At 25.7% G+C, this 16,268-nt stretch overlaps 2 protein-coding genes across 3 annotated transcripts in view; one reads left to right on the top strand and one right to left on the bottom strand.

Annotated features, from left to right (window-relative positions):
* Positions 1-5,544, top strand: part of LOC107442879 (uncharacterized) — a 98,531-nt gene extending 92,987 nt beyond the window's left edge. For both annotated transcript variants that reach the window (XM_016056551.4, XM_016056550.4), the window contains exons 17-18: positions 3,001-3,104; positions 5,274-5,544. In XM_016056551.4, coding sequence (XP_015912037.1) covers positions 3,001-3,104; positions 5,274-5,369 — 200 coding nt within the window. In that variant the 3' untranslated portion in view covers positions 5,370-5,544. The remainder of the gene's footprint in view (positions 1-3,000; positions 3,105-5,273) is intronic.
* Positions 5,545-10,719: 5,175 nt separating this feature from the next.
* LOC107442858 (uncharacterized) overlaps positions 10,720-16,268 on the bottom strand; it is a 26,880-nt gene continuing 21,331 nt past the window's right edge. The window contains exons 6-7 of the mRNA XM_043047379.2: positions 13,846-14,097; positions 10,720-12,840 (exon numbers count right to left, since the gene is read on the bottom strand). Of these exons, the coding sequence (XP_042903313.1) occupies positions 13,885-14,097 (213 nt within the window). The 3' untranslated portion in view covers positions 10,720-12,840; positions 13,846-13,884. The remainder of the gene's footprint in view (positions 12,841-13,845; positions 14,098-16,268) is intronic.

Raw genomic sequence — 16,268 nt, 5'->3', positions numbered from 1 at the left:
AAGAAGCTCGTTTAAAGAAATAAGAATATGATCGAAAAAGAAGAGAACGAATGAAGTCAAATTCCTCTTTAATTTTAAAACAGAAAGAACGAATTAAATACCTGGAAAAAAAGGAAAGAGGACGAGTGAAACCTGCTTCACAAATGACTAGTCGTAACTTAAGAGTGAAAAGGAAACAATGGAAGAAAAACTCCAACAAAGTGGATTATGAGTACAAGTGAAGTAAAACATGTTCATATGCTAAGTGATGGGCCATCAGCCCAATATAGAAACAGAAAAATGTTTCATCTGATATCCCAACATATAAAACAGCTTACTCCTGGTATTCTAAACTTTACTTGGAACTATAATGAATCCGGACATGGAAAAGGAGCTCCCGACGGAATTGGAGCTGTTATGAAAAGAACAGCAGATCGGAGAGTGGCAGAAGGAAAAGATGTGCATAATTACGAAACACTTGTTTCTGTATTAAAAGAAAATTGCTCAGTAACTTTATTTGAAGTTTCAATTGAGGATATAAAAAAATGTGATAAATTAATTGAGGTAAAAATTAAACCATTCACTGGCACAATGAAAGTTCACCAAGTTGCATACAGTGCAAGGAATAACATATTGAATTTTCGCTCTCTTTCGTGTTTTGCATGTGATGCATCAATTTTGTGTGAACATTATAATTTGGGAACTTATAAAATAGGCAGGGTTCAAACAGAGATCAGAAGAAGAAATCCAAGGAGTATCCAAGGAGTCCAAAATTTAAAATCTTTGCGCAAAAAATAACCAGACAGTTTTTTTTTTAAAATCAAAAAGCAGTAACTATAAAGAACTTTCAAAAATATATATTTTGCATAAGATATTTTTTTCTAGCCCTTTTGAAATAAAATTTTACTTTGTCAAACTTCATCAAGAAAAATAAGGTATCACTTTCACACATAAATACATTTTCCAGCTTCAAATATTTTAATAAATCTTGTTAAAGTACGTAGTACAGATGTTAAAGATTAACATAAAAACCTACCAATCTTATATTTTTAAATTTGAATACATAGAATCTAAGGCATTTTATACAAAGAGAAAAAAACAGTAAATCATTAATTAAGTTTGTTTGTAACATGTAAAATTAAAATACCGCAGAAGTAAAGATCTTACATTCAAAAAATGTAACAATTGATGTAATGGCTCCCACAAATGCAGGAAAATAAAAATGGCCCTTTCCAAAAGACATACATAAATACACAAACACAGACATAAAAAAAAATTCTACCACCCATTCCATGTGACAATCGTGCCAGCCAATTTTATTTCCCAAACCTGTAAAAACTATTAAATATATAAAACTAAATTATAATAAATAATAGATATACTTAATATGTTATCATTTTCAAACTTGAGGTAGCTGTAACTGAGAGAAAAACATGTATTGAAATAAAATATCATTCCCTCACTATCAATGTCATTCCCTCACTTTTCAAATAGTGAAATTAATTAATTAATTTAAATATTAAGTATAATTTAAAGGATATATATTTTCTTTATAATGCCATTACATATTTCTATTAATAAAAAAAGTTTCAGAGCTTTTTATTCATTTTATTTTTTTGGGATTTTATGAACCGAAAAATGACAGTTTTTGTGAGAATGACCCATATATATATATGCTTCACTTGCATTATATTTAAAAATTTTTTTTATGTGATAAACTTTTATTCAAAATTTAATGAAATGGTAAATGATTTGGTCTATCATTAAAAAAATTAGAATTTACTATTGGTCCCAATCTTATAATTTTATTTTTATTTAAAAAAATATTTTTCCTCCTTTATTTGGTAATTTTGAAATCTAAAGTTGAAGAAGTCAACCAAATTATTAAAAATTTCTCAAATTATTAAAAAAATTATAAAAACAGATCGAAATTTGTTCTTTTAAATAATGTCTATTTTACATTTTGACAAGCATTTTTTTTTAATATTCAATATGATTTTCTAATTTTCATAAAATTTTTAATTTAGAACTTACACCGCATTATAAAATTTTAATTAAATTTAAATATTTGATACTCCATTTTATAACTAGTTTAAAATGTTAATGAATCAATAAAAAATATAAAAAACTTGAAAAATTTGTCAAAGCTGAGAATTGAGGAGTGAAATAAAGTAATCTTAAAATGACGTCAACGAAGTATCAACAACTGCTAAATAGTTTCATAAGTGATATTCAACTTCAAATAATGGCGTGCTGTCAACAAGTAATGATAAAACGGTAAGTCATATATTACAGGGATAGATAAGCTTCAATGGGATATTTTGTATCATTTCAATACTATATTTATATAATATTAGTGGGATTTATAAGTCGTATCAGTACTTAAAAGGTTAATAGAATAACAGCAAGTGAATAGAATAAAAAGTAAAAGTTGTTAAAAATTTTTAAAAATTAAGGGTTCTAGCTGTTATTAACTTTCATTAAAGATTAAATTCAAAATTTCTTTTTAATATTCGATTAAAATGTAAATATCTTTACAGTATGCGTCTGCTTATCAACTTTACAGTTTTTCAAAAATTTAGTTGAAGAGTCAAATTAAAATTTGAAATTTTATAAATGGATTTTATTCCAAACACAACCAAGCTTCTAATTTTTTGTGCTATATTTTATTTATTATAGCTGTATTTTATTATTCACTTGGGTAAAAATAGTATAATTTAAGAAATGTTTAATCATATTCTTTTAAAGTTAACTTATAATTTTGACTTCTAACACTTTCTAATGTTTTTGAAAGAAAACTATTGCTCTATAAAGTTACTAATGTAGTAATGAACCATTTATTTTAAATTGTCAGAATATTTGATTTTTAAAATGAAAGATGTAAGATTCATGGTTTGAACAGAAAACAGTTACTTGTAAAATAGGTAAAATTTTTGGGACAAAGCATTTTTCAGCAATAATATAATATATTTATTTGAAAATATTAAAGCGTTTTTAATATTTTTATTTATTATTTTGCAGAACAAACTTCTGAAAAGAAATTTTTGATAGAAAGCTGCCAAAAACTAAATGTTGTAAACCAAGAATCGAATATTGAAATTGAGTGCCTTCAAAAAAGAACAGAAGTAAATATCAGATTTTTAATATTTGATTTTTAATATTTGTTTTTTATTTTGTATAAATTGTATTTTATTATTGTTACTTTTAATTAATAAAATATATCATGAGTCTGTATTTTAACCTCTTAATAGTTGCTTAATTTAGAAGAAAAAAAAAAGTGCCATTTTTTTTCAATATGTAATATGTCATTTTTTATATTATGTAAAATTAAATGTATGTACAACTTATGTATTTATTTTTAACTCTTGGGCTAATCACAAATATACATGTTTTTACCTTTTTGGCAAGTTACTTTCGAACATTCCAGCCCAGAAATAATATGGCACGAGAGATTGAAGTGGAAACTTCCCTTGTCATTCTGATGGGGGAGCAAGATGAAAAGGCTTAATATTGTTTTTTTTTCTTCAAAGAATTCTAATATTTGCAGTTTAATTAGTTGATTTAAGCTGACATAGATTTGAATAACAGTTTTTATTTATTCAAATGTTCTTATAGCAAAAAAATTCGACTTGATTATTTTTACCAGTTCTCTGACCTAAAGTTCAACAAAATGTGCAGAATAGTTGTGTTATTCACGTCATACATAATAGTACGTCTAAAGGGGTTCTTTAAAATGCATGAAACATTGCCAAAATTTCTTACTAGAATTCAGTTTTCTAGTTCAGGAAACCAAAAACAATGTTAACAATAAAAAAACCAACTATAGTATTATTTTTTTAATGAATAATTATGTCAGTTTTTGAATGTGTAAATATCAGTTGATTGAGTTTAATAATTAATAGCTGTATGAAGAGGTACATATGCCCCAATATTGTTTTCAGATTTTCAAAGAATAAATACCTAGCTGTTTTTAATGGCACATTAGTGTAGCTTTAGTTCAAGGATAACAATTTAAGCAAAAAATGGAACTCACTACTCACTCTATCAAAGGCCCTTATAGTTAAGAAATACCAAAATAATTCTATTTTATTTGCATCATTTATAGGCTGAAATTAGGACAAAAAAACTAATAACAATACTAAAAATTAATCTTGGCGAATTTTGCTGAAATCTATATTTGATGTTTCGAACATTCTTAACAGATTTCTTAGTATGCTGTTTTTTTAAACCTGTATTTTATAACGTAGCTGTGCTGGGCCAGAATAGCCTGGTTGGTAGGGCACTGGGCCCATGTCCAAGAGGGCGTGGGTTCGATCCCCGTCGGCCGAAGACTTCCCGCGTAGTAAATGGTGATTGGTGCATGTTAAATCTGTTGAGTCACAAAGTCCTCCATGTTCCCATAACAAATCATACGGTACTGATCCAAGAGTTTGCTTGTTTTCTGGATTGGGTTCAAAATTACTAGGGTAGGGGTTGAACATTAGTAGTTATAAACCCAAAATTGAGTCGGCTGTTCAATGACAGTTATAAAATATGAAATAAAATGTGTTGACAGAGTGACGACTGTTATAATGTATTGACAGAAGAGTTTAGGTATCTACAAAAAAGATTAAAAACTCAAATCTATAACATTGCATAATATTTCATAAAAGGAGAAATTACTATGGAGTTATATCCATTGAAACTTATAGGAGCTATGAATTTAAATTTCAACGTTTTCCAAAATTATTTTGCAATATTTGCAGAAAAACATATTTTTTTATTGTAACCAGAATATTGCTTTTCATATAAAACACTAAACAAACTGATATTTGCTTTTTGGGAATTTTTTAAAAAATATATTCTTTTAAATTTGAACACTGTGTAGCGCAATTTATAACAATATTATTAAAATAATTTAAAAACAATTAGTCAGATAATGCTAGCCATTATAGCTACGGTAGACAGCTAAAATTTGTATTTAAGCAGCTAGAGATTGCTGCAAGATAATAAAAGCTTATGTGAGCAGATTTGTTTATTATTTTACTAAATGTGTTAATATGTGTCCATTGAAACTTTTATAAGGGATTGTTTTATGAATTTGACAAGGTAATTAAATATATTAATCTAATTAAAATGTATTGCTCCTTATGTTAATAATGCATTAAATTAAATTTTTATTCTGAATACTCAAATAATCCTAAAACCACTGTTTTGTCCCAAACTCGGCTTTACATGTTTTTAAAGCCAAGAGAATAAAAACTATGCAATTTCAAAAATGTTAATTTTGATACTTATAAAACATATTTTTTCAGGAACTTATGCAAGAAAAGATGTATCTGGATTCTGAGAAGAGAGAACTTCAAAAACAAATTGAAAGTTTGAAATTATTTATTGATCATTTTAGGTAGCAAATGTATGAAAAAGTTTCATTATAGAATTAGCTGAGCATCTTAAATAAGCCCAAAGCTTTTTACTATCTGTTAATAATAAATACTTAGTTCAATTATGTAAATATCTCAACTCTCAAATGTATAATACTTCAAATTTGGCTACAAACTGGACAGCTTGTTACAAAACCAAAAATTTAACGCACCAAAGATAAAAATTTTTGTCTTTTACAAAACTGGCTTAATTTTTGTTTTTATTTTAGCAAACATTTATGCTATGTGTCACATTTTTAAACAGGGTGTCATTTTCATTTTTCAACTGTAAACTGCAGATGATGTCAATTACAATTATATTATATGTATGCTTTTTTATAGAGGTATATTTTACAATTCGATTTTTACAAATTTCCCTTTTGATTTGTCATATATTTATACCATTTTTAATCATTTAAAGTTATTCTTTTGTATTGATGCCATATTTTTTGTTATTTTTCCTAAAGCTGTTGGATACACTATTCTGTATTATGGAAAGTTCTTTCTACAATAATTCAATATGTTTTTGTTGAATAACATGAAAAATTTATCTTCCTAAATACTTAAAACCAATTTTATTGAATTATCAGTTTACAGAAAACTCCGAATTATTTGAAGTCTTCCTTTTTTTCTCCAATTATAAATATTCTACTATCGAGAAACTATATTGTTCTGGGAAGTAACTCATTTAAGCTCAACCTTTTATAGCTGCGCTCCCCATTCGTGCAGACTGCTCAACATTTTATAATGGCTTACTGAGGGAGTATGGAATGTTGCTGATTAATACAGACAAGATGTTAATTTTAATTGTATTTAAACATGCTTTAAAAATGAAATATAATTACATATTCGGTATTGGTATGTTACGTTTTTCGGTTAAATTCTCATCCTGGGAAGTCGTACAAACCAGATAGAAATACACCACGTTAAATAAAATGGAAATAATATAATGTACGTTGGGCAGCATGGCACCATTTCTTTCACAGCTACCGGTTCCAAAAAGTATTTTAGTGGAAAAAAAGCAGAAACCGTTTGCTTTTTTTGCCAGTTAATTTACATTGCAACTTCTTTTAAAAAAATACAGATTCTTAACAATAGTCTTATTCCGAACAATAAGTTCTCACAAAAATGTTGGTCTTTACTATTAGTAAATGAATTTAAAAAAATGGTATCAATTGTATTTGTTAAATTTGCTAATATGTAATTGGATTGGAGTATCAGCTAATTATGTGAAGAATCAGTTGCTTACTTTATTTTGTTTTAACTTTTAAGAAACATAAGGTAAGATTTTTTTTCTTCCTAAAGCATACACAGCTATTTTTCTTCGCTAATGTTAAATCTTAGAGGAAAAAAATAACAAGTTGTCAGCTAAGTATTTCAGAAAGTTATGAATCACGTTTAGGAGTTTATTTAATATAGTAATTACATGTTACATATGTAATAATAATTAAAACAAATATAAATATTTAAAAAAAATATAGTAGACTAACATAACATGTGTGGTTTAATTATTTCCAAATCACAATTTAAAGCTTTTTTTATTTTTTGTTATGGAGCCTTGAAATTATGTTTGTAAGATACATATTAAAAACATTCTTTGAATGAAAACTATGCTAAAGGTTTTAGGAAAAATCAATTGTAAAATATGGCTCAAAAATCAGTTCACTACTTTCTTAGATGTTTGTGCAGAAATTTGCTTTAATCTATATAAAATTAGTATTACGAAAAAAAGCTGTATAACATGCAGTTTTTTTAATGGTATTTAAAGATTGTGTATAAATTCAGCTTTATAGAACAAATTCAGCCTCCTTAATCTGTTTACACGTACTTAAATTAAAATAATAGTTTTATTTGTTGGTTCTTAGTATATAGGAAACAAATGAGTGTTATTATTTTTGAAAGTGGAATAAGTCCATGTGTTTCTAAAAAGTCATTTACTTTTTTATGATTTTAATAATAATTGTTCCATTTTGATGTTTCATCAAATTAAAAAGTTAAAAAAATCCCCCAAATTGATTAATCATTGCCAATATTTTTTAATTCAATTAACCTTTATAAGCCTGAGACTTACCCCACTTTCTAACTGGACTCATTCTATTTTTAAAAATAACAGCAAAATTGATAGTTTTTTTGTTAATATTTTGATTTCAATGATTTTCTTTTAAAGTTAAGAAATACTTCATGTGAATTATAAAGTGAGGAGTTTTATTCATCAACCTTAAAATGACTACTTATATTTGGTTCGGCACAGTTGTTATGAAAATTAAAAAGTTATGGTAAATCTATATATAAGACCATTTGAACTAATTTTCTTTAAATATAGATTTCATTATATATTTTACATTTAAAAATATATCTTTATTTTTTCATAAAGGTAAATTTATAACAAAACAATTTTACTAATAACTACTATTTTTCAAACTGTGGAAACTCAAAGCTGCTGTCTGATTAAAGGCCTAAAATAATGGCAATTTATCGAAATGTAAGAATAAATATAATATAAAGAAATGTCTATAGAATCAACTTTTTAATGCTTTTCTTGTTGAAAAGAAAGGTGTGTATAAATTGTTAGAATATATGAAGTAATATTTATTTATTTTGCTGTTTCACAATTTATAAACTTAAGTCCAAAATAAAAATGCTCAACTAAGTATGTATATACCAATATTTATATGTATTATAAGATTGTTTCAAAAAGATGTGATTCTGATATTGTTTTGCAATCCTAGGAATGTGTTTTTTTTTTAAATATTTCAGTTACTTAAAAGCCATTGCTACAATTTTAATGTGTGGTAACTGTTTCTGAACCAGTGATTATTGAAAGGTTTTTATTTTAGCTACATTTTACTTAATATTAGACATTTTATTTTACACTAAAATGAAATTGTTTTTATTCCTAAGTCATTTTTCTCAACTATAACTTAGAAAATTTAGTAAAAGGTTAATGAATGTATGACAAAATATTTGTCTAGATATTATATGCATTCTAAATTTCTTTTGAAACATATATTAAGAAGTTTCTTTATTTTTTTAATTTTATTTGGTACATTTGTTTCACATAAAGATTTAATGTCATCACAATTCCCTATTCACTGGTAAAAATAAGCTTTAATTTAATTACTTTAAATAAATTTAGGCCTAAATTATAAATGTAATTTTTTTCAAGCAATTTCAACTGTTTTTAAGTATAGATAACTAGTCTAATTCAACTTTTCTGCTGGGACGAAGTTCCTGTCATTTAGAAAAGTTGCTTACATTATTCATGGATAGCATTGCAGAATAATGAATAGGTGCATCACTAATTTATAACATTGTTTATTGAGTTTTTAGTAAATTCACTTTAATAACAAACAAAACAATAACCTTATTTAATTAAATGGGATGGGAATCCATCAGTTGCAACTTCTGTTTTGTATCTTCTATTATGGAATTTTGCAAAAGATGTTTTAATGCTTTCAAAAAATATGGATAACTCATAACATGTAATTTTCTTTTGCACGCATATTCAGTAGACCCACAAAAATTTGTTTTCTCCTCAAATCTTTGACCCAAATCTCCCAACCCTTAGAAAAAATAATAAATAAATTGTTCCTGTGCTAAAATATTAAAAAATAATTTAATTCAATTTGATATATACAATGAATTCTCATTTTGTTTTTTATATATATATACTAATGTAATGGTTTGAAAATTATTTGATGTAACTCTCTTTGTATGTTTGTGTACTTCATTGTTTTTGTGTTATTTATGATTTTATTGACATTTTTATACTACTTTCTGTAAATCATGTATATTGGTACATATTTTCAAACAAGTTGAATTTTTAGAATAAACAAGTTTAAAAAAATTGGGATTCATTTTAAATACTTTGAATTATTCATGTGTGTCATCTGTGAGACATGTTTGCACATTTCCAATTTAATTTTGTCCTAAATTTTTTTAATTTTCATTTTTAGATCTGATATTTCTAAAAATAAAATTTTCAAACATCAGGTTATGTTAAAAATCAGGTACGTTATCAAATAATCAATAGATTAGTTTGCACGATATTGCTGTGAAAGGTTATAGAGGTTTATCTTTCACTAATACATTCTTAGAAATATATTTGCAGAAAAAAGAAATTCATATTTTCATAACATTTATTGCTATATCTTAATAATAATGTAGTTAATTACTATTATTTTTTTAGTATTATCAGTTTCATCTGTATGACAATCATTGACTAGCTATCTTTCATATTATTGTTACTATTGTATTTCTTAAAAACTTTATTTTTTATTAATTCAAAAACAAATATATCAATATATAATGTTTTACCTTTTATTGACAGGAATCGTAGAAATAGATTGTCATTACAAAAAATTCATGCATATGTAATTCTTTACCTGATAATTTTTACATTGGTATTAATTAGAAGCTTAAATTTATTTATACATATAACAAACTTGTAATATCACAGGCATATTATTAAATTCAAAACAACAACAATTTTTGCATGAATCACATCATGTAAAATTATGGGAATGGGATGAAAGTACTTCTAAAAATATGTGTGATTTATTAAGCTCTAGCATTGTATTAATTTTAGAAATTTAACATTTATATTAACTAAAAAAATATTTTTCATTGAAATCACATATATTCATCACTCCCCCCCAAAAATGATGAAATATTAAATTTTTATTTATTTATTCATCACAGAGTTTGTAGACAGTTTTTATATCCTTTTAACCTTAAATTGTAGCCTGAATAAGCTCTAAGCGTGTATCAGCTACATCTTAAGATAATAAAACATATTACAATTTCTTTCCAAATTAAAATATTATTTGTTAAAAATGCAAGTTTTAAAAAAAAATTATTGCTGAAAAATATTAGACTGAATGCATTGTTTAAGACGTATAGTTATTATTATGCAAATTTTTAGAATGTAGTTAATCAAAAAAAAAATATTGCATTTGAGAGTAAAATCTAAATCTGATATGTTATAAAAGAGTGATATGCCTATTTTACATTCTTAAACATAAATTAGATTTTTTATTTCAACATAATTGAAATATTTTGTTAAATTTCTTTTAAGAATTTAAAAATGGCAAGAAAAATCTTTTACAATAATATAAGAACTTGGAAATTTTTCCTACTTAATGTATTAATAAAAATGTAATTAGTACTACAAATATCAACATAAATTTTTGTGCCACTCTGTTAAAAATAATAAAGCTATTTAACTCTTGGTAGAATAATAAAAAGGATTTGTATATTTCTTTTATAATTTCCCAATAAAATAGCCCCAAAAAGTAAGTTTTAAATCAGTAAATATGTAAGAAACAAAAATTAAACATTATAAAATCTTAACTCCTTTATTGAATTTCAATATTATATTTAATTAATCTTGAAATACATCCCTTTTAAAGCTAATTTTATAAATAATATACAGTTAACATTAACAAAGAAACAAAACAAAACTTAAATGTACATGGAAAATTCAAGTAACATAAAATTCTAGGAAAATGGAACTAGATTTAAAGGGAAAAAAGTTATTCAAATATATTTGGCATTGTAAGCTCAAGATACAAAATCACAATTGTCTATACAATGTGTTTACAAATGTAGATAAAATAGATACATATAAAAATAGTTACGAAACATAGACACTTTGAGTATAAAATAATAAAAAATTAAACAATATAAAAATACAATATAAAAAATACTCTTATGAAAAATTATTTTTAAATATGATAATTATTGACCAAGTGTCCAAAAATGACCTATGATTCAAAAAATCAATACAAAAAAAAAAAAAAACTGAAGGTAACAGAAATGTATGGTTCACAGTATTCTACTATGGCAAATAGTTAATTCTAACAAATTTTATAAAATTATTTACTAAATTCACCAACTGATGGCGTTTTGGCTGTGTAAAACTGACGAACAATGTTTGCACTTTTTTTTTTTAACACAATTGTTAGATGCCAATACCAGGGGTGATTGTGAGCCCAAGTCAAAATTCCGGAAAATTTCTTGAGTTAAAAAACAAACAAAAAAAAAAAAAAACAGTTTAAATTGAAAAAAATTTAAATAAGGTTTTTTTTTCCCTTTTCTCAATATTTCTTAGTTTACTTAAAATATATTTAAAATTTTACACATACCTATACCATTTACACATACCTATGATGATCTGGAGAAGTAATTAAAATTTACAAATGTCTTTCTTTCTTGAGTTTATGATTATAACAACTATTTACAAAAAATTAATATTAATCATGAATATAAGCTTATAAAGTATCTCTCTGGCTCTCCCTTACAAACAAATAAAATAAACTGTGTTTTTAAGTTCGACCTTTGAAAATTTGATTTCCGGAAACTTCTGTGATTAATGATTTTTTGAAACGTCTGGACCTTCGATCTCCGGAAACTTCCAGATCAATGCTAGCGAAAATTCCGGAAATCCGAATTTTTTTCCGAAGCACAATCAGCCCTGCAATACAGACATTTCAGTTGAAAAACTGACAAGCTGCAAAAAATATTGTTTTATAGTTTGTTTGTTTTTTAGTTCATAGCACCAACTGTTGACACACTTATTAAACTTTCTGAGAATAAAATTTTTATGGCAGAACCATAGCAAGCATCTAATTTTTTTTAAAAAATAGATTTTATAATAATTGGTAATTTTTGAGACTATATTTCTCATCCTTCATTTCAGTATTTGAAATAATTATGCATATGGATGCTTGGCTGTTAAAGCTAAGCACAGATGGCCATGATGAATGATTTTTACACTTCATCTTGAAAAAGTGTGCCATCCAATATCATTATACTTGTAGTGCTTACATTATAGCGCGTTCTTTCAATGTCAACGAAACAAACAGCAATATCGTGCACCAATATAGCCAAATAAGAGATAAAATTCAAAACAAGGCAAACCTTACACTTTGTTTATGTTCTGATAGTAATTTTCTTAAATTAATTTAAGGGCTCACGACCTGTTAGAATATATAAATTACAGAAAACTCAATGGTAAAATTATGTGCAAAATTCAATACAATTATGAAACTTCTTAGAATATTAAGCCTGTTCACACATTGCCTCGTAAGCTAACATAGGCAGAGGTATACACCGAAAGTTTTTAATAAATTTCTTCTGGTTTTAAGAAGCTTGTTAATTGTTTTACATTCAGTCAACCATCCATATTCTTTCTGAAACAAGTTAGCACCAAATAGACCACCATTTTATTTTGAATGGGCCACAAAAATTTCAATGAATATGTTTTTTTTAAAAATCAATATTCAGAAATATTTCGATTAATAAAATGCATTATAAGAAATTACAGTAAAAAAAGTGTCAGTAGGATTCTTGAAATTGGCTTATAAGATACAAGCAACTGTTTGGAAAGTCTTTCATTTTTTTTCCTTCCAAATACTTGATCCAAAAAAAAACTTAAGAGGTCCAAATATCTTTCTTTCTAGAAATACAAATCTATGATTTAGCATATTTAATAAGCAAAAAGTAAAATTAACATTAAGGGATCCTAACTTTCAACAATCATCCTGTCAAAACTATTGGAAGCATATTTTCCAGATTCGGACTATGACATAAACAAAACTCTAAATTCAACAAAAAGACATGCTTATTCAGAGAAAGTATGTTTGTCTGATTTTATAACTGAAAATATCATCTACACTAATTAAGAAATTTAAGGTTAAGCCCTCAAACCATAAAAATTGAGTATCAGAACGAGAAAATTAAATTTTTAGACCAAAAGTTATTCAGGCATTCCTCTTTTTAGTGTTCTATACACAAAAGTGGACATTTCATTTAAAAAGTTATAATTTTTTAACAAAATGTACAAATTTGGTGTAAAGTCTTAAATACATAGAAGATATATAATGATTTTGCTTACAAAATTTAATTCAAGTTTTATCATTTGTTTAAAAAAAATGTTAAACACGCATTTTTATGCTACATTAATATAGGAATAATGGCTTTTAATTACATTAGAATTATTAGTTAAATTACGAAAAGTAAAAAACAGGTTTCATAAATTATGTTATTATATTCAAATGCAATCATGCCTTAAAATAATAATGAACTCCCGATTTGAGGTATATTGTGATATAGCAATAACTTTGATATAGCAACAACTATTTCAGATAAATGTATAAGCATATGAAACTAATTAAAAACAAATCAAAAATAGAAATTAAATTTATATTGGAATTGACATTTTGGACATCTGCAGAAACTACCAAGTTAAAAAAATTAAAACATCGGTACATTTTGCACTACATACATTAATGAGAATAAAATTTAGATTTTTTTAAAGTTCATTTTAAATACATATCTTCTATTTATATAGGTGATACATAGTTATTAAAGTCAATTTTTAAACCTATTTTGTTCCCTTAAATACATAAATAACAGATCTTATATTTTTATTTGAAGAAAAAAAAAGCCAAGAGTAACTTACTTTAAAGATAGGTAGTAATGCTTGACTTAAATATCCTTATCAGTTGTAATCAAATAATTGTCCAGTATGTGCTCTATTAATATGGGCATAACATTCATTTCCAGTGGCCCATACTTGAGCAGTTTCAGAGGGGCACAACCAGCAAAAATGACCACTGCAATTTCTACATGTCATATGATTACAGCCTTCAGATTTTTCAATAGCTGTTTTACATCTGGGACACCTCTTGCAATTTGCTGTTTGAGCCCACACCTTTTAATAATGAGACAAATTAGCAACAATGTTAAACAATTTCTTAAGAATATTATTTCTTAAACAAACAAAATATACTCAAAATAGAATAAATATTATTTTAACCCAAGAAAACTTAAATTGGTGTTCATTTGACTATTGCAAATATAAAATTTATTTTTATATTAAGTCTATTTATGATAAACAAATTAGCATAGGCCAGGGGTGGCGAACCTTTATACACCAACGTGCCATTTTTTCCAAAAAATTGTTTAATGAGGTCATAGACGTGCCGTCAAACAATTTTGCCTTCGTGATTATTGGGAAAATAATAATACTAAATACTATCAACTCAAAACTCTTTAATTACATTGAAAAAAAAATTATTTTGCAATGTCTCAGTTATATGCGTAATTCAACTTAAAGTAACATCAGTGTGACTTCTGTTGTTGCATATTAGATGACAAATAACTTATATTACGTTGTAAGATGTTAGTTTAAGCAGGACTGTTTATTTTTTTGTTAGTTATTTATTGTTAACTTGTTTTTTATGGTTATTAATTGCTTTTTTAGCATTAATTGTTAATTTTTTTCCTTAATAATTGTTTTATTTTGCGTGTTTTTTGTGAATTTTAATTTAATTGTTACATATGCTTCATAGTGTAATAGCATTTGAGTAATAACAACTCATAGTGTAATAACAAATGTGATCGGTGGCGTGCCCAAAATATTGTGTCGGGTGCCATAAATGGCACGCGTGCCATAGGTTCACCATCCCTGGCATAGGCTAATTAATAATTTAATCTTAAGAATAATTAAAATTTAAAAACATAAGGCTTGCCACATGTAGAATGATGCATCTGGATCTTGATTTAGACCATGTCACAGAAGCTATGCTCATATTCAAGCTGGTCGCAAAACATTTAGTTAAAGAAACTCAATTCAACATTTCTTTTTGTCCAAAAACGTTAAAGAGTTCTTTTTGGGACTACAAAACAGCAACTACTCTTTCAGATCTCCTACAAAAATGTTTCCATTTTTTTCTCTCCATTATTACCATATACAAATACGCATATGATACATACTCAATTATAAAGAGCCAATGTCAAACAACCACTAAAAAGTATTATTAAATAATACAGGGGTGCTACTCGCAAAATATCAAATTGTCTCACCAGAAATTGTATTTCGTCTCAGTTAAAATCTCTTTTCGGCTCAGTTTGTCTCAGCTAAAATTATTTTTTGACTCAGTTTATCTCAGCTAAAATGACTATTAATCAGTTTGATAACAATATAAAGATAATTTTCAGGATCCATAAAACCATTAATAGCATACTAGGAGTACTACAATTATACATACATTCACTATTGCTAGGATTTTAAAAAACCTGCATATGATTGATTATAAGAGTCCACAAAATTGTTTTATGGACTCTGTTGTTTTCATATATATTGCATTTATCATTTATGCCAATGAATAGTATCTGTTCCAGAATTTTACAAAGTAAATTTTAACTTTCTTATTTTTTAAAATATAATGGTGTTAACTTTCTAAAAAGAAATATCTATTTAGTTTCAGTAATTCAAAAGGGAAAATACCCATTTTATTTTGAGCTCAAATTTCATCTCAAAATATATAACTATTCAGTTACAATGAAAGGTCTACAGATTTCAATAATTAAAAGAGAAATTCAGTAATTAAATAATGAGAGTTTAAGAAAATGCAAATAACACAAAAAAAAACACTCTTTGATAGAATTCAGGAGGTGCAGTGAAATTTTGAAATATTTTAGGTAGGAATTTTTCAAGAAAATTTTAGGGAGCACTTAATAGCCAAAAATTAGCATATATACATTTTTATATCAAAACAGAAATATTTAAAAACTATTATAAACAATTTAAAAAGACACATATAAATATAATTTTCTTTCTAAAATGACTTGCATCCTTTATTAAGTATAAAAGTAAACTTTTTAGTTTATTGGCATTGACTAGTAGATTGTACTTTCTTGCATTCACAAGATTAGTTAGTTGACTATGTTCTTTTAATTTGTATAGCTAAATATACAATCATAAAATGTGATTATGAATGCACTTAGTAATTGTTTAAATGCAACAACTGTAGAAAAATATATCACATCTTTACAGTAACTAATTCAAGAAAAAACTTAATTCTACTTCTTTCTAGAATC

The sequence above is a fragment of the Parasteatoda tepidariorum genome, chromosome 6 (genome assembly GCF_043381705.1).
Source record: "Parasteatoda tepidariorum isolate YZ-2023 chromosome 6, CAS_Ptep_4.0, whole genome shotgun sequence".
Lineage (NCBI taxonomy): Eukaryota > Metazoa > Arthropoda > Arachnida > Araneae > Theridiidae > Parasteatoda > Parasteatoda tepidariorum.
This window is presented reverse-complemented; position numbering and strand designations above follow the sequence as displayed.